The 22516-nt window shown below is 38.4% G+C and overlaps 1 protein-coding gene across 1 annotated transcript in view; it reads right to left on the bottom strand.

The window, feature by feature from the left end:
* ARHGAP31 (Rho GTPase activating protein 31) overlaps positions 1-22516 on the bottom strand; it is a 91416-nt gene that overhangs the window by 53623 nt on the left and 15277 nt on the right. Inside the window, exon 2 of the mRNA XM_056560225.1 lies at positions 17911-17993. Within this exon, the coding sequence (XP_056416200.1) occupies positions 17911-17993 (83 nt within the window). The remainder of the gene's footprint in view (positions 1-17910; positions 17994-22516) is intronic.

Genomic DNA, 22516 nt, shown 5'->3' with positions numbered 1-22516 from the left:
TATTTATCTATAGTATCTATGGCTATGTTCACACTGGGCATGTTCAGTATATTTATCTATAGTATCTATGGCTATGTTCACACTGGGCATGTTCAGTATATTTATCTGTAATATCTATGGTTATGTTCACACTGGGCATGTTCAGTATATTATCTGTAGTATCTATGGCTATGTTCACACTGGGCATGTTCAGTATATTTATCTGTAGTATCTATGGTTATGTTCACACTGGGCATGTTCAGTATATTTATCTGTAATATCTATGGCTATGTTCACACTGGGCATGTTCAGTATATTTATCTGTAGTATCTATGGCTATGTTTACACTGGGCATGTTCAGTATATTTATCTGTAATATCTATGGCTATGTTCACACTGGGCATGTTCAGTATATTTATCTGTAGTATCTATGGCTATGTTCACACTGGGCATGTTCAGTATATTTATCTGTAGTATCTATGGCTATGTTCACACTGGGCATGTTCAGTATATTTATCTGTAGTATCTATGGCTATGTTCACACTGGGCATGTTCAGTATATTTATCTGTAGTATCTATGGCTATGTTTACACTGGGCATGTTCAGTATATTTATCTGTAATATCTATGGCTATGTTCACACTGGGCATGTTCAGTATATTTATCTGTAATATCTATGGCTATGTTCACACTGGGCATGTTCAGTATATTTATCTGTAGTATCTATGGCTATGTTCACACTGGGCATGTTCAGTATATTTATCTATAGTATCTATGGCTATGTTCACACTGGGCATGTTCAGTATATTTATAGTATCTATGGCTATGTTCACACTGGGCATGTTCAGTATATTTATCTATAGTATCTATGGCTATGTTCACACTGGGCATGTTCAGTATATTTATCTATAGTATCTATGGCTATGTTCACACTGGGCATGTTCAGTATATTTATCTATAGTATCTATGGCTATGTTCACACTGGGCATGTTCAGTATATTTATCTGTAGTATCTATGGCTATGTTTACACTGGGCATGTTCAGTATATTTATCTGTAATATCTATGGCTATGTTCACACTGGGCATGTTCAGTATATTTATCTGTAGTATCTATGGCTATGTTCACACTGGGCATGTTCAGTATATTTATCTGTAGTATCTATGGCTATGTTCACACTGGGCATGTTCAGTATATTTATCTATAGTATCTATGGCTATGTTCACACTGGGCATGTTCAGTATATTTATAGTATCTATGGCTATGTTCACACTGGGCATGTTCAGTATATTTATCTATAGTATCTATGGCTATGTTCACACTGGGCATGTTCAGTATATTTATCTATAGTATCTATGGCTATGTTCACACTGGGCATGTTCAGTATATTTATCTATAGTATCTATGGCTATGTTCACACTGGGCATGTTCAGTATATTATCTATAGTATCTATTGGCTATGTTCACACTGGGCATGTTCAGTATATTTATCTATAGTATCTATGGCTATGTTCACACTGGGCATGTTCAGTATATTTATCTGTAGTATCTATGGCTATGTTCACACTGGGCATGTTCAGTATATTTATCTATAGTATCTATGGCTATGTTCACACTGGGCATGTTCAGTATATTTATCTATAGTATCTATGGCTATGTTCACACTGGGCATGTTCAGTATATTTATCTATAGTATCTATGGCTATGTTCACACTGGGCATGTTCAGTATATTTATCTATAGTATCTATGGCTATGTTCACACTGGGCATGTTCAGTATATTTATCTGTAGTATCTATGGCTATGTTCACACTGGGCATGTTCAGTATATTTATCTGTAGTATCTATGGCTATGTTCACACTGGGCATGTTCAGTATATTTATCTGTAGTATCTATGGCTATGTTCACACTGGGCATGTTCAGTATATTTATCTGTAGTATCTATGGCTATGTTCACACTGGGCATGTTCAGAATATTTATCTGTAGTATCTATGGCTATGTTCACACTGGGCATGTTCAGTATATTTATCTATAGTATCTATGGCTATGTTCACACTGGGCATGTTCAGTATATTTATCTATAGTATCTATGGCTATGTTCACACTGGGCATGTTCAGTATATTTATCTGTAGTATCTATGGCTATGTTCACACTGGGCATGTTCAGTATATTTATCTGTAGTATCTATGGCTATGTTCACACTGGGCATGTTCAGTATATTTATCTATAGTATCTATGGCTATGTTCACACTGGGCATGTTCAGTATATTTATCTATAGTATCTATGGCTATGTTCACACTGGGCATGTTCAGTATATTTATCTATAGTATCTATGGCTATGTTCACACTGGGCATGTTCAGTATATTTATCTATAGTATCTATGGCTATGTTCACACTGGGCATGTTCAGTATATTTATCTATAGTACCTATGGCTATGTTCACACTGGGCATGTTCAGTATATTTATCTGTAGTATCTATGGCTATGTTCACACTGGGCATGTTCAGTATATTTATCTATAGTATCTATGGCTATGTTCACACTGGGCATGTTCAGTATATTTATCTATAGTACCTATGGCTATGTTCACACTGGGCATGTTCACTATATTTATCTGTAGTATCTATGGCTATGTTCACACTGGGCATGTTCAGTATATTTATCTGTAGTGTCTATGGCTATGTTCACACTGGGCATGTTCAGTATATTTATCTGTAGTATCTATGGCTATGTTCACACTGGGCATGTTCAGTATATTTATCTATAGTATCTATGGCTATGTTCACACTGGGCATGTTCAGTATATTTATCTATAGTATCTATGGCTATGTTCACACTGGGCATGTTCAGTATATTTATCTATAGTATCTATGGCTATGTTCACACTGGGCATGTTCAGTATATTTATCTGTAGTATCTATGGCTATGTTTACACTGGGCATGTTCAGTATATTTATCTATAGTATCTGTGGCTATGTTCACACTGGGCATGTTCAGTATATTTATCTATAGTATCTATGGCTATGTTCACACTGGGCATGTTCAGTATATTTATAGTATCTATGGCTATGTTCACACTGGGCATGTTCAGTATATTTATCTATAGTATCTATGGCTATGTTCACACTGGGCATGTTCACTATATGTCCTAGACGGCTGACTATCTCAAATTCTATCTCCCTCACAGCCCATAAGCATATAGCAGTTTAAGGTGGTGCACGCAGGTTACTGAATCCAGGTTAGAGATTCCAACTACAGACAACAGTACAATGGAGAGTCCCACAGCACACGTGTAGGGGAAAAATCCAAAATGTATTCCATCAAAAGTGTCTCACACAAGCGACGTTTCATCCAGCTCTCCTGGTCTTTCTTAAGCATCACACAATGCATGAAAAAGACCAGGATAGCTGGATGAAACGTCGCTTGTGTGAGACACATTTGATGGAATACATTTTGGATTTTTTCCCCTACATGTGTGCTGTGGGACTCTCCATTTTGCTGTTGTATCTATCTATCTATCTATCTAAACAAAGAATAAGTTGGCCAGCACTATTGATTCCAAACTATTATACAGGTGCAGGCTGCTGGGCTAAATATACAGCAACAGGAGAATACAGCAGCACACTGCTAGCACAAAGATATAGATAAAACATGAGTATATAGATAAAACATGAAAAGCTATTCAGCTATGGTGCAGTAATGAAATAGTGAGATACTTAGCTTGCAATTTGGCGGCCAAATAGCTTGGACCGTCCCACCACGATAAGGTGATCTCATTGGGACGGACCAATTCAGAGGCATATTCATAGTGTAGGGTCCGTCCCAATGAGATCACCTTATCGTGGTGGGACGGTCCAAGCTATTTGGCCGCCAAATTGCAAGCTAAGTATCTCACTATTTCATTACTGCACCATAGCTGAATAGCTTCTCATGTTGTATCTATATACTCGTTTTTTATCTATATCTTTGTGCTAGCAGTGTGCTGCTGTATTCTCCTGTTGCTGTATATTTAGCCCAGCAGCCTGCACCTGTAAGCCAGGTCTGTATAATAGTGTGGAATCAATAGTGCTGGCCAACTTATTCTTTGTTTGCATTACACATACGGGGGAGTGGCTACCTCCATGTTGGTTCTTGCACCCCACCCACCACTATCAGGTGTATATAAGGTGATTTGGATGTTCCAGATGCTGCAATGCCTGCTGAACTGTCCACACAGAGGCATATTCATAGTGTAGGGTCCGTCCCAATGAGATCACCTTACCATGGTGGGACGGTCCAAACTATTTGGCCGCCAAATTGCAAGCTAAGTATCTCACTATTTCATTGCTGCACCATAGCTGAATAGCTTCTCATGTTGTATCTATATACTCTTGTTTTATCTATATCTTTGTGTTAGCAGTGTGCTGCTGTATTCTCCTGTTGCTGTATCTCATATCTATCTATCTCATATCTATCTATATCTATCTCATATCTATCTATCTATATCTATCTCATATCTATCTATCTATGTATCTATCTCATATCTATCTATCTATCTATCTATCTCATATCTATCTATCTATCGATCTCATATCTATCTATCTATCTCATATCTATCTTTCTATCTGATATCTATCTCATATCTATCTATCTATCTATCTATCTATCTCATATCTATCTATCTATCTATCCCATATCCATCTCATATCTATCCATCTCATATCTATCTATCTATCTGATATCTATCTATCTGATATCTATCTCATATGTATCTCATATCTATCTCATATCTATCTATCTCATATGTATCTCATATCTATCTATCTATCTCATATCTATCTATCTCATATCTATCTATGTATCTCATATCTATCTATCTATTTATCTCATATATATCTATCTATCTATCTATCTCATTTCTATCTATCTATCTATCTCATATGTATCTCATATGTATCTCTCATATCAATCTATCTATGTCATATGTATCTCATATCTATCTATCTATCTCATATCTATCTATTTATCTCATAACTATCTATCTATCTCATATGTATCTCATATGTATCTCATATCTATCTCTCATATCAATCTCATATCTATCTATCTATCTATCTATCTATCTATCTCATATGTATCTCATATCTATCTATCTCATTTCTATGTATCTCATATCTATCTATCTATCTCATATATCTATCTCATATCTGTCTATCTATTTATCTCATATCTCTATCTATCTATCTATCTATCTATCTCATATCTATCTATCTATCTATCTCATATCTACCTATCTATCTATCTCATATCTATCTATCTCATATCTATCTATCTATCTATCTCATATCTATCTATCTATCTCATATCTATCTATCTATCTATCTCATATCTATCTCATATCTATCTATCTATCTATCTATCTATCTATCTCATATCTATCTATCTATCTCATATCTATCTATCTATCTATCTCATATCTATCTATATCATATCTATCTATCTATCTCATATCTATCTATCTATCTATCTATCTCATATCTATCTATCTATCTCATATCTATCTCATATCTATCTATCTATCTATCTCATATCTATCTATCTATGTCATATCTATCTCATATCTATCTATCTATCTATCTATCTATCTCATATCTATCTATCTATCTCATATCTATCTATCTATCTCATATCTAGGAAGGATGCCGCAGCACACGGAAGATTCAAAAGTGTAAACAGTGGTTTATTCCATGATAATACAAATTAGCAACGTTTCTGCTGCCAATGCAGCCTTTGTCAAGCAACAAAATGGTGACCATACAAAATATTTATATGCAAATGAACAAACAAATCAATCAAGTCAATTAATGTGAATACAGTGTAAAAAATACATTTACGATATAGGGTAATTAAAACCACTATAATATACATATTGCACAAGTGCTCTGCAGTGGGTTAAAATCAATGTACATATGCAAGGACTGCAAATAAAGTTATAAACAGTATAACATTGTAAATAGTCTTAACAAGATTACATGTGTACCTAATAATTAGAAACGGGGGCTGAGTGGTCACATGTTCCCGACTCGTCTCCATGCAAACCGCCGTTGCTGTGGGTAACAGCAGAGCTGTGGTGTGTGTTGGTAATCGCAGGACGCCAGGAGCGGCCGCGCGGCTCCACCGTGTCAGCTGACCAGGGTGTCACGTGACCGCTCCTCCGTCCGAGCATGCGTACTGAAGAAAATGAACGTTGTGCTGCCATGGTGGTTAAGGGAGAAAGGAAAAAAAGGGGAAATCTAATCTACCTAGCTGAAGTCTATCAGGGCAAAAAACAAAAAGATCCTATGTATGTATATAGTGAATAGAAGGTCAGGTGTATAGACATTAATACCCTAGGTGTATCATCAAAAGGAAGGGTATATATAGAAGAAAAGAAAGTGCAGGTTGAAAATAAATAGAAGATAAATACATATGAGATGATAAAAAAAAAAAAATATGCAAAAATGGAAAAAATACAAAAATAAAAATAAAAAGATATAGAAAAATGAGTAAAAATAAATAAATAAGTAGAGAGATATGAATATAAAGAATATAAAATAAAATGAAATAATTTTTAAATGAATATGAGTATAAATAAAATTAAATAAAAAATAATAAAAATAAATAAAAATGGTTTTGATTTTAGATTGTAATCTAGCCCGGCTCCATACATGATTAACACGCACATCGGGCTATAAAGGCCCAACACCTCAGTTGCCCGTGCTCACCCCAATATTATGGGGGAGTCACTCTGGGGTACCCAACGGCATCAACCGTAAAATTAAGGTCCCCAGTAACAGGCCTATGGAGGTGGGAATCCACCAAGGGCAGCCCCGCATTCGTTTTCTCACACACTGAGCACGGGTATGTTAGTGATTACTGTTATCTATAATAAGTATGAGGGTACTCCATATATATGGATTTATTCCTTGCACAAGTAAAGGGATAATAGATGAAAACAATAATGATAAAGATAACAAATAAATATCTAAATAAGAAAGATAAGAGTTAATAAAATGCGGAGGTGAAAATAATAATAGTAAAAAAAATAGAAAAAGAAGGAAGGGAATTGGAAAAAGGTAAGCAAATTAAATGAGAAAAGGAAAATAATAAGATAAAAAACATAATAAATGTGTGAATGTGTGAACGGATGAAAGAAAATGTGTGGACTGAATGAAATGTGCTCCAGTTATTACTTCACCATGGCGGAGTTAGTCACCAATCAAATCATTATACAGTTTATTCAGAAGGGCGGCAACTGACAAGCAGGGACATTGATGACCACCCTCTGCCCGCGTATATCTGTAAGAAAAAATGCGATAAACAAGAATTAGGAATAAAATAATGTCATAGTAAATATGATTATTACATACATAAAGGTCACCTTTCCTACTATAGGGTTACATCGAGATATTCTATCATCATAATTATGCATTATAAATTTGAGGTGTAATGCTAAAGTCAACATTGAGTCCTTTAGGCCGAAGTGCCTGTGTCTCAAAAATCCATTTGAGTTCCAGTTTTCTCAGTTTGTTAATGCGGTCGCCCCCCCTCTTTAATGGGGGGATATGGTCCACAAGAACAAACTTGAGATCCCATTCCGAGTGGCCTTTTTCTGTGCAGTGTTTAGACACCGGTAGGTCTAGTCGTTTTTTGCGAACAGTATATCGATGGTGATTGATGCGAGTTTTAAAATCCCATGTGGTCTCACCAACATAGATGAGACCACATGGGCACACCAAAATATAAATAACAAATGAAGAGGTACATGTTAGATAGTGTTTTAAGTGATAGACCTTGCCATTGTACGGGTGTACAAATTTAGGTCCCTTCAACATCTGTGGACAATTAATGCATTGGCAACAAGGATAAGATCCTTTATTCTGTACTGTTAAGTATCGTTGTGTAGAGAGTTGTCTCGATATGTCTGTCTTCACAAGTCTATCCCTGAGGTTGCTCGACCTCCTGTAGGACATCAGAGGGGGACCGGCAAACTCAGGGATATCTGGAAAACTTTCTTGTAGAATTTTCCAATGCCGATTAATGGTTTTGACAATTATGGACCGTAGTAAGTACATTGAGGAAGCCAATCGTTAATTAAATGATACTAATACATATCAAACTTTAACCTGTGATCCAACCAAACGCATTTCTGCCGGTGTTAAGATCATGCTGGACCGTGCTTTGGAACAATGCTTGATTGATAAAACATTATACAACTTTTTATACATAGAACATCCTGTCATACCTATGTTATACCTTTTACCTAAAATACACAAATCTTTAGAGAACCCCCCCGGACGACCTATTGTGTCCGGGCGGGGCTCTATTACCAGTAATCTTTCAATCTTTGCAGATCAGGTTTTGCGACCATATGCCATGTCCGCAAAGTCTTATCTGCGAGATACTTCTGATTTTCTCAGTAAAATTGCAGATATACATGTCCCTGAGGGGGCTTTCGTGGCCACTCTGGACGTGGTCAGCCTGTACACCTCCATCCCACACGATGGGGGTGTACAGGCTGTCAGGTCCATGATAGCATCAGATTATTCACCAGCACAAGTTGAGTTTATCATTGAGTTACTGTACACCATCCTATGTAATAACTACTTTATGTTTAACGACACCTTTTACCTCCAGACCACCGGCACCGCCATGGGCACGAACGTGGCACCTACGTATGCCAACGTGTACATGGCGGTGCTGGAGGAGGACCTCGTCTATGTGTCCCACCACTCCGACAATTTGTTGGGGTGGTGGAGGTACATAGACGATGTCTTCCTGGTCTGGAAGGGCACTGAGGACTCTCTGCTTTCTTTTCATCACTTTTTGAATTCCATTAATGAGCACATTAAATTTACTTTAACACATTCACGCAATTCTGTAAATTTTTTGGATACACTTGTATCTATTCAAGACCACAAGCTCATTACGAATTTATATGTTAAACCTACTGATACCAACTCTACATTACATTACAAAAGTAATCATCCTCGCCCCATGGTGCGTGCTTTGCCAACAAGCCAAATGCTGCGGGCACGACGCATCATTGAGCGAGAGGATGAAACAGAAGCAGCATTAGACCAAATGACAAAAAACTTCCTACAACGTGGCTACCCCCCACGATTATTGAGAGAAAGTAAGAAAAAAGTGATGGACATGAAACGACAGGATCTTATTCACAGATCCAGGAATCAGACATCCAATTCTAGAGTTGCATGTGTGACCACATTTGGATCACACTCCAGCCAGATTGCCAAAACCATTAATCGGCATTGGAAAATTCTACAAGAAAGTTTTCCAGATATCCCTGAGTTTGCCGGTCCCCCTCTGATGTCCTACAGGAGGTCGAGCAACCTCAGGGATAGACTTGTGAAGACAGACATATCGAGACAACTCTCTACACAACGATACTTAACAGTACAGAATAAAGGATCTTATCCTTGTTGCCAATGCATTAATTGTCCACAGATGTTGAAGGGACCCAAATTTGTACACCCGTACAATGACAAGGTCTATCACTTAAAACACTATCTAACATGTACCTCTTCATTTGTTATTTATATTTTGGTGTGCCCATGTGGTCTCATCTATGTTGGTGAGACCACATGGGATTTTAAAACTCGCATCAATCACCATCGATATACTGTTCGCAAAAAACGACTAGACCTACCGGTGTCTAAACACTGCACAGAAAAAGGCCACTCGGAATGGGATCTCAAGTTTGTTCTTGTGGACCATATCCCCCCATTAAAGAGGGGGGGCGACCGCATTAACAAACTGAGAAAACTGGAACTCAAATGGATTTTTGAGACACAGGCACTTCGGCCTAAAGGACTTAATGTTGACTTTAGCATTACACCTCAAATTTATAATGCATAATTATGATGATAGAATATTTCGATGTAACCCTATAGTAGGAAAGGTGACCTTTATGTATGTAATAATCATATTTACTATGATATTATTTTATTCCTAATTCTTGTTTATCGCATTTTTTCTTACAGATATACGCGGGCAGAGGGTGGTCATCAATGTCCCTGCTTGTCAGTTGCCGCCCTTCTGAATAAACTGTATAATGATTTGATTGGTGACTAACTCCGCCATGGTGAAGTAATAACTTAGGCACATTTCATTCAGTCCACACATTTTCTTTCATCCGTTCACACATTCACACACTTATTATGTTTTTTATCTTATTATTTTCCTTTTCTCATTTAATTTGCTTACCTTTTTCCAATTCCCTTCCTTCTTTTTCTATTTTTTTTACTATTATTATTTTCACCTCCGCATTTTATTAACTCTTATCTTTCTTATTTAGATATTTATTTGTTATCTTTATCATTATTGTTTTCATCTATTATCCCTTTACTTGTGCAAGGAATAAATCCATATATATGGAGTACCCTCATACTTATTATAGATAACAGTAATCACTAACATACCCGTGCTCAGTGTGTGAGAAAACGAATGCGGGGCTGCCCTTGGTGGATTCCCACCTCCATAGGCCTGTTACTGGGGACCTTAATTTTACGGTTGATGCCGTTGGGTACCCCAGAGTGACTCCCCCATAATATTGGGGTGAGCACGGGCAACTGAGGTGTTGGGCCTTTATAGCCCGATGTGCGTGTTAATCATGTATGGAGCCGGGCTAGATTACAATCTAAAATCAAAACCATTTTTATTTATTTTTACTTTTAATTTTATTTATACTCAAATTATTTCATTTTATTTTATATTCTTTATATTCATATCTCTCTACTTATTTATTTATTTTTACTCATTTTTCTATATCTTTTTATTTTTATTTTTATCATTTATTTTTATTTTTGTATTTTTTCCATTTTTGCATATTTTTTTATTTTTATCATCTCATATGTATTTATCTTCTATTTATTCTCAACCTGCACTTTCTTTTCTTCTATATATACCCTTCCTTTTGATGATACACCTAGGGTATTAATGTCTATACACCTGACCTTCTATTCACTATATACATACATAGGATCTTTTTGTTTTTTGCCCTGATAGACTTCAGCTAGGTAGATTAGATTTCCCCTTTTTTTCCTTTCTCCCTTAACCACCATGGCAGCACAACGTTCATTTTCTTCAGTACGCATGCTCGGACGGAGGAGCGGTCACGTGACACCCTGGTCAGCTGACACGGTGGAGCCGCGCGGCCGCTCCTGGCGTCCTGCGATTACCAACACACACCACAGCTCTGCTGTTACCCACAGCAACGGCGGTTTGCATGGAGACGAGTCGGGAACATGTGACCACTCAGCCCCCGTTTCTAATTATGAGGTACACATGTAATCTTGTTAAGACTATTTACAATGTTATACTGTTTATAACTTTATTTGCAGTCCTTGCATATGTACATTGATTTTAACCCACTGCAGAGCACTTGTGCAATATGTATATTATAGTGGTTTTAATTACCCTATATCGTAAATGTATTTTTTACACTGTATTCACATTAATTGACTTGATTGATTTGTTTGTTCATTTGCATATAAATATTTTGTATGGTCACCATTTTGTTGCTTGACAAAGGCTGCATTGGCAGCAGAAACGTTGCTAATTTGTATTATCATGGAATAAACCAGTGTTTACACTTTTGAATCTTCCGTGTGCTGCGGCATCCTTCCTAGATGTCTGAATTGCCTTGACCGGGGCTCCACTCGCTGCTTGCACCGCTATCACATCATTGTGGGACGTGCTGCTCTAATTTTCCTGTGCTGTATCTCTCTATCTATCTATCTATCTATCTCATATCTATCTATCTCATATCTATCTATCTCATATCTATCTATCTCATATCTATCTATCCATCTCATATCTATCTATCTATCTATCTATCTATCTCATATCTATCTATCTATCTATCTCATATCTATCTATCTATCTATCTATCTATCTATCTCATATCTATCCATCTATCTCATATCTATCTATCTATCTATCTCATATCTATCTATCTCATATCTATCTATCTCATATCTATCTATCTCCTATCTATCTATCTATCTATCTATCTCATATCTATCTATCTATCTATCTCATATCTATCTATCTCCTATCTATCTATCTATCTATCTATCTATCTATCTATCTATCTATCTCATATCTATCTATCTCCTATCTATCTATCTATCTATCTATCTATCTCATATCTATCTATCTATCTCATATCTATCTATCTATCTCATATCTATCTATCTATCTATCTATCTCATATCTATCTATCCATCTTTCTGTATGCTGGCACACAACCCTGCGGGCACATACCAACTGTTACCTCCGAGACGGAATGTTTTGTCTAAAAATAAAGAAAGAAAACTCCTAAATAAAGTTCTTCGCTCTTTGCTTATTTGTGTTGCTAAGACAACAGGAAGCGCGTGTTTCCTGCTCCTCGCTGCTAATTGTTATTTTGTCTGTAATGTGTGGGAGCATTTATACCGCAGATTCCCCGCTCCGCGCTGAATTGTGCTGCAGCTGGCGGCCGCTAACAGGTCCCCTCCGTGCGCTGCGCAAAACCTTAATGTGTCCCCCGCCGGGACCGTAAAACTTTCGCCACAATGCGACAAAGTTACATTTCTGCTAAAACTACGGGAACAAAATAAGTGACCTCATCGTCCTGGGGAAGTTTTATAGGGAACGGGTGGTGCCTGCGGAGAAAGCGAATTAAAAAGGAATCATTAACCTCTTAATGGCGGGCAATCTGGGGGCTCTTGTTTTTGTAGAATTTTAGAATTTTTTTTTAAATCCAAAATTCTGCTACGATTAATTTCATACTGTATCCTATTAGGAGTCAGAGGTCCGAGTTTTCTGATACAGAGTTCCAAATCCCCTGCGAGGCCATAGAGTTACAAAAAGAAAGTATCTGCAGCCACCATTAGGGGGAGCTCAAGAGCTCATTGTATACTGCTTTATGCAATGGACACAGACGCAGTGCGTATATAAGTGTTTCCCAACCGGGGTGCCTCCAGCTGTTGCAAAACTACAACTCCCAGCATGCTGAAAGTTGTAGTTTTGCAACAGCGGGAGGCACCACGATTGGGAAATACTTACATAATGCCTTGATAAATGTCATGTTCCCACAACGTGTCTGAATTTATGTACTTGTAGTCCACCTGGATATTTTTAAAAAATCTCTCTACCTCAGTGTTTCCCAACCAGGGTGCCTCCAGCTGTTGCAAAACTACAATTCCCACCATGCCTCCAGTATTTCCCATCCAGGGTGCCTCCAGCTGTTGCAAAACTACAATTCCCAGCATGCCCGGACAGCCGTTGGCTGTCCGGGCATGCTGGGAATTGTAGTTTTGCAACAGCTGGAGGCACCCTGGTTGGGAAACACTGCTCTACCTGGAGCTATGTAATTGCTTCCTATCAACAAGGGTGCCAATAGTTGGTTGGTGGCTCAAATGAGGAATTGGGGGTGGGGGATATCCATGAAAATTCTTTAAACCAATGTTCCCCAACCTGTAGCAAAAAGCTATGATTCCCTCAGTATAGAGAGAACACAATTTATCGAAAATCAAAAATGGCATCAAGCAGGACCGGTTCTGCCTATAGGCAAAATAGGCAGCCGCCTAGAGCGCCCTCTTGATGGGGCGCCGCTGTGCCCACTGCAAGAAAGTTAGTAGCCAGCCAGTATCCAAAGCACCTGCTGCTCATCCGAAACACCTGCCAAGCCAGCACCGCCGTTTCACCCGCTCAGCCAGCACCCCCCCCCACACCCAAAGACCCCCCCACCCCAATAACATAATGATCTGCAGTGCAACCTACGAGGCCAGACAGGCAGGTCACGCCCGTCCAGCACCCTGACATCGCGCGCACCTCCATACATCTTCCCCACGAGGAGGAGGTTTTTTACAGTGTATCACCCCAGTGGTAAGGTGGGGCGTGTCAAAGGGCGGGGTCATAGGGCGCAAAATTAGCTTTCACCCAGAGTGGCAAAAATCCTTGCGCCAACCCTGGCATCAAGAATACCACTTGAAAAGTACATTTAAGTGTCCCAACGCATTTCACCCAGTTGGTGCCAGGATCTTCAGGGGACAAATTGGGAAGCATAGACCTCCAATGCCAATCATTGTTCCCCTACATGTGGCTCTCCAGCTGTGTAGCTAATGGGAGCATAGCACGATGGGAGTCGTAGTTTTGCAGCAGCTGCAACTACTGTCTAAGGGCTCGTTCACACGGGTTGTGTTTTACGCTGCGGATCCGCGGACGATGGACCCCCACCGAGTGTCTCAGATGTGCCTGACCGGAGCAGCAATCTGTCGCTACGAGCAGAGACACTGCTGTGATGTGTGAGTCGATGCGCACATGCGCGGCGTACTCGCACGAATCGCAGCCGCTCCAAACGGCTCCCTGAGCTAGGCCGAGAGCCAGTGGTAAGGAGGGGCATGTCAAAGGTCGGGGTCAGAGGGCACAAAATTAGCTTTCACTCAGGGTGGCAAAAATCCTTGCACCAACCCTGGCATCAAGAATACCACTTGAAAAGTACATTTAAGTGTCCCAACGCATTTCACCCAGTTGGTGCCAGGATCTTCAGGGGACAAACTGGGAAGCATAGACCTCCATTGCAAACCATTGTTCCCCTACTTGTGACTCTCCAGCTGTGTAGCTAATGGGAGCATAGCACGATGGGCGTCGTAGTTTTGCAACAGCTGCAACTACTATCTAAGGGCTCGTTCACACGGGTTGTATTTTACGCTGCGGATCCGCGGACGATGGACCCCCACCGAGTGTCTCAGATGTGCCTGACCGGAGCAGCAATCTGTCGCTACGAGCAGAGACACTGCTGCGATGTGTGAGTCGATGCGCGCATGCGCGGTGTACTCGCACGCATCGCAGACGCTCCAAACGGGTCCCTGAGCTAGGCCGAGAGCAGCCGCGATGTGCAAGTATACTGCGCATGCGCGTGGCAACTCGCACATCTCAGTGTGTCTGCTCGTAATGGCGGATTGCCGCTCCAAGCAAGTACATCTGAGACACACTGTAGGGGTCCAGCGTCGGCGGATCCGCAGCGTAAAGTACTCTGTGGATCCACCCGTGTCAACGAGCCCTTAGACAGTAGTTGCAGCTGTTAAAAAACTACAACTCCCATCGTGCTATGCTCCCATTAGCTACACAGATGGAGAGCCGCAAGTAGGGGACAATGGTTAGCATTGGAGGTCTATGCTTCCCAGTTTGTCCCCTGAAGATCCTGGCATCAACTGTGTGAAATGCGTTGGGACACTTAAATGTACTTTTCGAGTGGTATTCTTGATGCCAGGGTTGGCGCAAGAATTTTTGCCAGTCTAGGTGAAAGCTAATTTTGCTCCCTTTGACCCCGCCCATTGGCGCGGCGACTCGCACATCGCCGTGTCTGCTCGTAACGGCGGATTGCCGCTCCAATCAGGCACATCTGAGACACACTGTAGGGATCCAGCGTCGCCGGATCCGCAGCATAAAATACGCTGTGGATCCGCCCGTGTGAACGAGCCCTACTTAACAAATGCATTTCTGCGCTCAAGCTGCACGGACAGGGGGGCAACCAGCAATAATGTCTTGTGAGAAAAAGACCCCCATGTGACCACCCAGAAAAAGCGCACGTCTTTCGCTTCTCAAAATACGAAATTATTCTGATAATCTTCCCGCATCTGCCGGATTAAGACAACGAATGAGGCAGAAGGAACCCGAGTGTGATACGTCCTCCCTGTATCTCAGCCATGCGGAAGCTGATGCATCGCGCCGTCATCCACCGCCTGCGGTCTATTGTGCAATAAACCAGAGAGTCGGATAAACACTCACATCTGGGGCAGAACGGAGAAACCAGAGAATAAACACGGACGCCGCCATGTCCTCAGGGCAATGTGCCCAACACGCTGTCATCTCTTTCCCCCAATTAAAAAAACGAAGATAAAAAAATAAAAAAACTGCATAAAAGAAAGAAATACCGCCATATAATGCTAATGGGGAGATTTATCAAAACCTGTAGAGAGGAAAAGTTGCTGAGTTGCCCATAGCAACCAATCAGATCGCTACTTTCACTTTTGAAAGGGCCTGTGAAAAGTGAAAGCAGCGATCTGATTGGTTGCTAAGGGCAACTCAGCAACTTTTCCTCTGCACAGGTTTTGATAAATCTCCCCCCACAATATTATATTAATACTATACCAGTGTTTCCCAACCAGGGTGCCTCCAGCTGTTGCAAAACTACAACTCCCAGCATCCCCGGACAGCCGTTGGCTGTCCGGGCATGCTGGGAGTTGTAGTTTTGCAACAGCTGGAGGCACCCTGGTTGGGAAACACTGTACTATGCTATAGAATTCCCTCAGAATTAAGAGCTTAAAGGGGTATTCCAGGCCAAAACTTTTTTTCATATATCAACTGGCTCCGGAAAGTTAAACAGATTTGTAAATTACTTCTATTAAAAAATCTTAATCCTTCCAATAGTTATTAGCTTCTGAAGTTGGGTTGCTGTTTTCTGTCTAACTGCTCTCTGATGACTCACGTCCCGGGAGCTGTGCAGTTCCTATGGGGATATTCTCCCATCATGCACAGCTCCCGGGACGTGACATCATCATTGAGCAGTTAGACAGAAAACTTCAGAAGCTAATAACTATTGGAAGGATTAAGATTTTTTAATAGAAGTAATTCACAAATCTGTTTAACTTTCCGGAGCCAGTTGATATATATATATATATATATATATATATATATATATAAAAGGTTTTGCCTGGAATACCCCTTTAAGAGGGGTACTCCCGTGGAAAACTTTTTTTTATTTATTTATTTTTTTAAATCAACTGGCGCCAGAAAGTTAAACAGAATTGTAAATTCCTTCTATTAAAAAATCTTCCTTCTATTAAAAAATCTTCCAGTACTTATTAGCTGCTGAATACTACGGAGGAAATGGTTTTCTTTTTGGAACACAGAGCTCTCTGCTGACATCACGAGCACAGTGCTCTCTGCTGACCTCTGCTGTCCATTTTAGGAACTGTCCAGAGTAGGAGAAAATCCCCATAGCAAACATATGCTGCTCTGGACAGTTCCCAAAATGGACAGAGATGTCAGCAGAGAGCACCGTGGTCATGATGTCAGCAGAGAGCTCTGTGTTCCAAAAAGAAAACCACTTCCTCTGTAGTATTCAGCAGCTAATAAGTACTGGAAGGATTAAGATTTTTTTATTAGAAGTAATTTACAAATCTGTTTAGCTTTCTGGCACCAGTTGATTTTAAAAAAAAGTACCCCTGGGGTTATCCAGGAAAAAACTTTTTTAGATATATCAACTGGCTCCGGAAAGTTAAACAGATTTGTAAATGACTTCTATTTAAAAAAGAAATGTAATCCTTTCAGTACATTTAAGCTGCTGAAGTTGAGTTGTTCTTTTCTGTCTAAGTGCTCTCTGATGACACCTGTCTTGGGAACTGTCCAGAGTAGAAGCAAATCCCCATAGCAAACCTCTTCTACTCTGTGCAGTTCCCGAGACAGCCAGAGGTGTCAGCAGAGAGCACTGTTGTCAAACAGAAAAGAACAACTCAACTTCAGAAGCTGATAATTATTGGAAGGGTTAAGATTTTTTAATATAAGAAATATACAAATCTGTTTAACTTTCTGGAGTCAATTGATATATATGTTTAACAAGAAAAAGTTTTTAAGTAATGTTCCCGATCTGTGGACACAAAATACCGCCATATGGATAAAAGAGGACTCATATTTCTCCTTGAGAAGATCAGCAAAAGACATGACGTCTTCGTGCTCGTACACACTATGGAAATGCCGCTTGCAGTAATCCATGGGATCCATTAGTCATACATGATAAATTCAATATTAGTTCTAGAAGCCATATATCAGAATTATGTTACCCCGCCATCCTGATACCCGATCAATAACAATGAGATGAAAACGGAAATCGTGTTCTTACCTGTAATGTGATGGCGGCAATTCCTGGATGACATTTTGGATTTGGGATAACTGGTCGACCTCCACCGAGCATGACACAGCGTCCTGAGGAAACGGGAGAAGAACATGTTACTTCTCACAAGGGTAACGCTTCTTATTGTAGCACTATACATGTCCACAAGGGGCAAGATTATAGTAGTTATATTCTTGTATATAGGAGCAGTATTATAGTAGTTATATTCTTGTATATAGGAGCAGTATTATAGTAGTTATATTCTTGTATATAGGAGCAGTATTATAGTAGTTATATTCTTGTATATGGTGAGCAGTATTATAGTAGTTATATTCTTGTATAGAGGGAGCAGTATTATAGTAGTTATATTCTTGTATATAGGAGGCAGTATTATAGTAGTTATATTCTTGTATATAGGAGCAGTATTATAGTAGTTATATTCTTGTATATAGGAGCAGTATTATAGTAGTTATATTCTTGTATATAGGAGGCAGTATTATAGTAGTTATATTCTTGTATATAGGAGCAGTATTATAGTAGTTATATTCTTGTATATAGGAGCAGTATTATAGTAGTTATATTCTTGTATATTGGGGACAGTATTATAGTAGTTATATTCTTGTATATAGGAGCAGTATTATAGTAGTTATATTCTTGTATATAGGAGCAGTATTATAGTAGTTATATTCTTGTATATAGGAGCAGTATTATAGTAGCTATATTCTTGTATATAGGAGCAGTATTATAGTAGTTATATTCTTGTATATAGGAGCAGTATTATAGTAGTTATATTCTTGTATATAGGGGCAGTATTATAGCAGTTATATTCTTGTATATAGGAGCAGTATTATAGTAGTTATATTCTTGTATATAGGAGCAGTATTATAGCAGTTATATTCTTGTATATAGGAGCAGTATTATAGCAGTTATATTCTTGTATATAGGAGCAGTATTATAGTAGTTATATTCTTGTATATAGGAGCAGTATTATAGTAGTTATATTCTTGTATATAGGAGCAGTATTATAGCAGTTATATTCTTGTATATAGGAGCAGTATTATAGTAGTTATATTCTTGTATATAGGAGCAGTATTATAGTAGTTATATTCTTGTATATAGGAGCAGTATTATAGTAGTTATATTCTTGTATATAGGAGCAGTATTATAGTAGTTATATTCCTGTATATAGGAGCAGTATTATAGTAGTTATATTCCTGTATATAGGAGGCAGTATTATGGTAGTTATATTCTTGTATATAGGGGGCGGTATTATAGTAGTTATATTCTTATATATAGGAGCAGTATTATAGTAGTTATATTCTTGTATATAGGAGCAGTATTATAGTAGTTATATTCTTATATATAGGAGCAGTATTATAGTAGTTATATTCTTGTATATAGGAGGCAGTATTATAGTAGTTAGATTCTTGTATATAGGAACAGTATTATAGTAGTTATATTCTTGTATATAGGAGCAGTATTATAGTAGTTATATTCTTGTATATAGGAAGCAGTATTATAGTAGTTATATTCTTGTATATAGAGCAGTATTATAGTAGTTATATTCTTGTATATAGGAGCAGTATTATAGTAGTTATATTCTTGTATATAGGGGCAGTATTATAGTAGTTATATTCTTGTATATAGGAGCAGTATTATAGTAGTTATATTCTTGTATATAGGAGCAGTATTATAGTAGTTATATTCTTGTATATAGGAAGCAGTATTACAGTAGTTATATTCTTGTATATAGAGTAGTATTATAGTAGTTATATTCTTGTATACAGGAGCAGTATTATAGTAGTTATATTCTTGTATATAGGGGCAGTATTATAGTAGTTATATTCTTGTATATAGGAGCAGTATTATAGTAGTTATATTCTTGTATATAGGAGCAGTATTATAGTAGTTATATTCTTGTATATAGGGGCAGTATTATAGTAGTTATATTCTTGTAAATAGGAGCAGTATTATAGTAGTTATATTCTTGTATATAGGAGCAGTATTATAGTAGTTATATTCTTGTATATAGAGCAGTATTATAGTAGTTATATTCTTGTATATAGGAGCAGTATTATAGTAGTTATATTCTTGTATATAGGGGCAGTATTATAGTAGTTATATTCTTGTATATAGGAGCAGTATTATAGTAGTTATATTCTTGTATATAGGAGCAGTATTATAGTAGTTATATTCTTGCATATAGGGGCAGTATTATTGTAGTTATATTCTTGTATATAGGAGCAGTATTATAGTAGTTATATTCTTGTATATAGGAGCAGTATTATAGTAGTTATATTCTTGTATATAGGAGCAGTATTATAGTAGGTATATTCTTGTATATAGGAGCAGTATTATAGTAGTTATATTCTTGTATATAGGAGCAGTATTATAGTAGTTATATTCTTGTATATAGGAGCAGTATTATAGTAATTATATTCTTGTATATAGGAGGCAGTATTATAGTAGTTATATTCTTGTATATAGGAGCAGTATTATAGTAGTTATATTCTTGTATATAGGAGGCAGTATTATAGTAGTTATATTCTTGTATATAGGAGCAGTATTATAGTAGTTATATTCTTGTATATAGGAGCAGTATTATAGTAGTTATATTCTTGTATATAGGAGACAGTATTATAGTAGTTATATTCTTGTATATAGGAGGCAGTATTATAGTAGTTATAGTCTTGTATATAGGAGCAGTATTATAGTAATTATATTCTTGTATATAGGAGGCAGTGTTATAGTAGTTATATTCTTGTATATAGGAGCAGTATTATAGTAGATATATTCTTGTATATAGGAGCAGTATTACAGTAGTTATATTCTTATACATTAGGGGCAGTATTATATTGGCTATTTTCGTGCACATAGTATGTAACTTTGGAATGCTGACTGCAGTACTGAGGTGGATAGAGCTGATACTATGTCAGGAATGTCTCTTTTATATGTTACTTTACATGTTGAGTGTTGTGGTTTAGTGATCCTTAAATATTTATCTTGCACTTGCAGTCATTTCTAGCTTTATCCTTGTTCAGTCTCAGACAGGAATCTGGCGGATTGTTTATGGAGTGATGTCACCGTCCGGCAGCTGCGGGGAGGTCTGGGCAGTCAGTGTGTCATTGCTGGTAGCAGACAAATCCTTTAGCCCAGTGGTCTTCAAAATGTGGCCCTCCAGATGTTGCAAAACAACGGATGTCCTGGCATGCTGGGAATTGTAGTTTTGCAACATCTGGAGGGTCACAGTGTGAAAACCACTGCTTTAGCCTGTCCTCCTGATAAGCTGACTACAATGAGGAGACATGACACCGATCCAGACTGAGCTCCAGGCCTGAACTGACCAAAGATTCCCTATAGATTCTCATTGACCAAAGTACAATAAAAACTACATCCAAACCATAAACACAGAGAGGAGCTGAAGTTTATTATCTGATGCAAAATGAGAACACATTGGTAATGCAACAAATTATCAGAAAAATAATAATGTTATACAAAGTGTTCATATATAAGAAAAACACATCCTAAAAAATAAATAACCAGAGGAAGCTATACGTAGACACTAAAGACGTAGGGAATGCTGTAAAATAATAGCTTTCATGAATAGTGAGTGCAGCTCTGGAGTATAATACAGGATATAACTCAGGATCAGTACAGGATAAGTAATGTAATGTATGTACACAGTGACCTCACCAGCAGAATAGTGAGTACAGCTCTGGAGTATAATACAGGCTATAACTCAGGGTCAGTACAGGATAAGTAATGTAATGTATGTACACAGTGACCTCACCAGCAGAATAGTGAGTACAGCTCTGGAGTATAATACAGGATATAACTCAGGATCAGTACAGGATAAGTAATGTAATGTATGTACACAGTGACCTCACCAGCAGAATAGTGAGTACAGCTCTGGAGTATAATACAGGATATAACTCAGGATCAGTACAGGATAAGTAATGTAATGTATGTACACAGTGACTCCACCAGCAGAATAGTGAGTACAGCTCTGGAGTATAATACAGGATATAACTCAGGATCAGTACAGGATAAGTAATGTAATGTATGTACACAGTGATCTCACCAGCAGAATAGTGAGTACAGCTCTGGGGTATAATACAGGATATAACTCAGGATCAGTACAGGATAAGTAATGTAATTGTAACGCCGAGCGCTCCGGGTCCCGCTCCTCCCCCGGAGCGCTTGCGGCATTCTGTTCATGCTTGTAGCGCCCCGGTCACACTCGCTGACCGGGAGTGCTGCTCTGTGTCCCCTGGTGGGGATGTGATCTGCGCGGCGGGACGTGCCTGCCCGTGGGTCGCATCCCGATCATCTCACCTGCCCCGTCCTCCTGCTCAGCCCCGGCGCGAGCAGCCCCGCAGGATCAGAACAGGATAAGTAATGTAATGTATGTACACAGTAACTTCACCAGCAGAATAGTGAGTACAGCTCTGGAGTATAATACAGGATATAACTCAGGATCAGTACAGGATAAGTAATGTAATGTATGTACACAGTGACCTCACCAGCAGAATAGTGAGTACAGCTCTGGAGTATAATACAGGATATAACTCAGGATCAGTAAATAGAAACTCTTATGTCATTCTACAGTTCTAAT

The sequence above is a fragment of the Hyla sarda genome, chromosome 2, assembly GCF_029499605.1.
Source record: "Hyla sarda isolate aHylSar1 chromosome 2, aHylSar1.hap1, whole genome shotgun sequence".
NCBI classification, from domain to species: Eukaryota; Metazoa; Chordata; class Amphibia; order Anura; family Hylidae; genus Hyla; species Hyla sarda.
The sequence above is the reverse complement of the archived record's forward strand: the minus strand, read 5'-3'. Positions and strand labels throughout refer to the sequence as shown.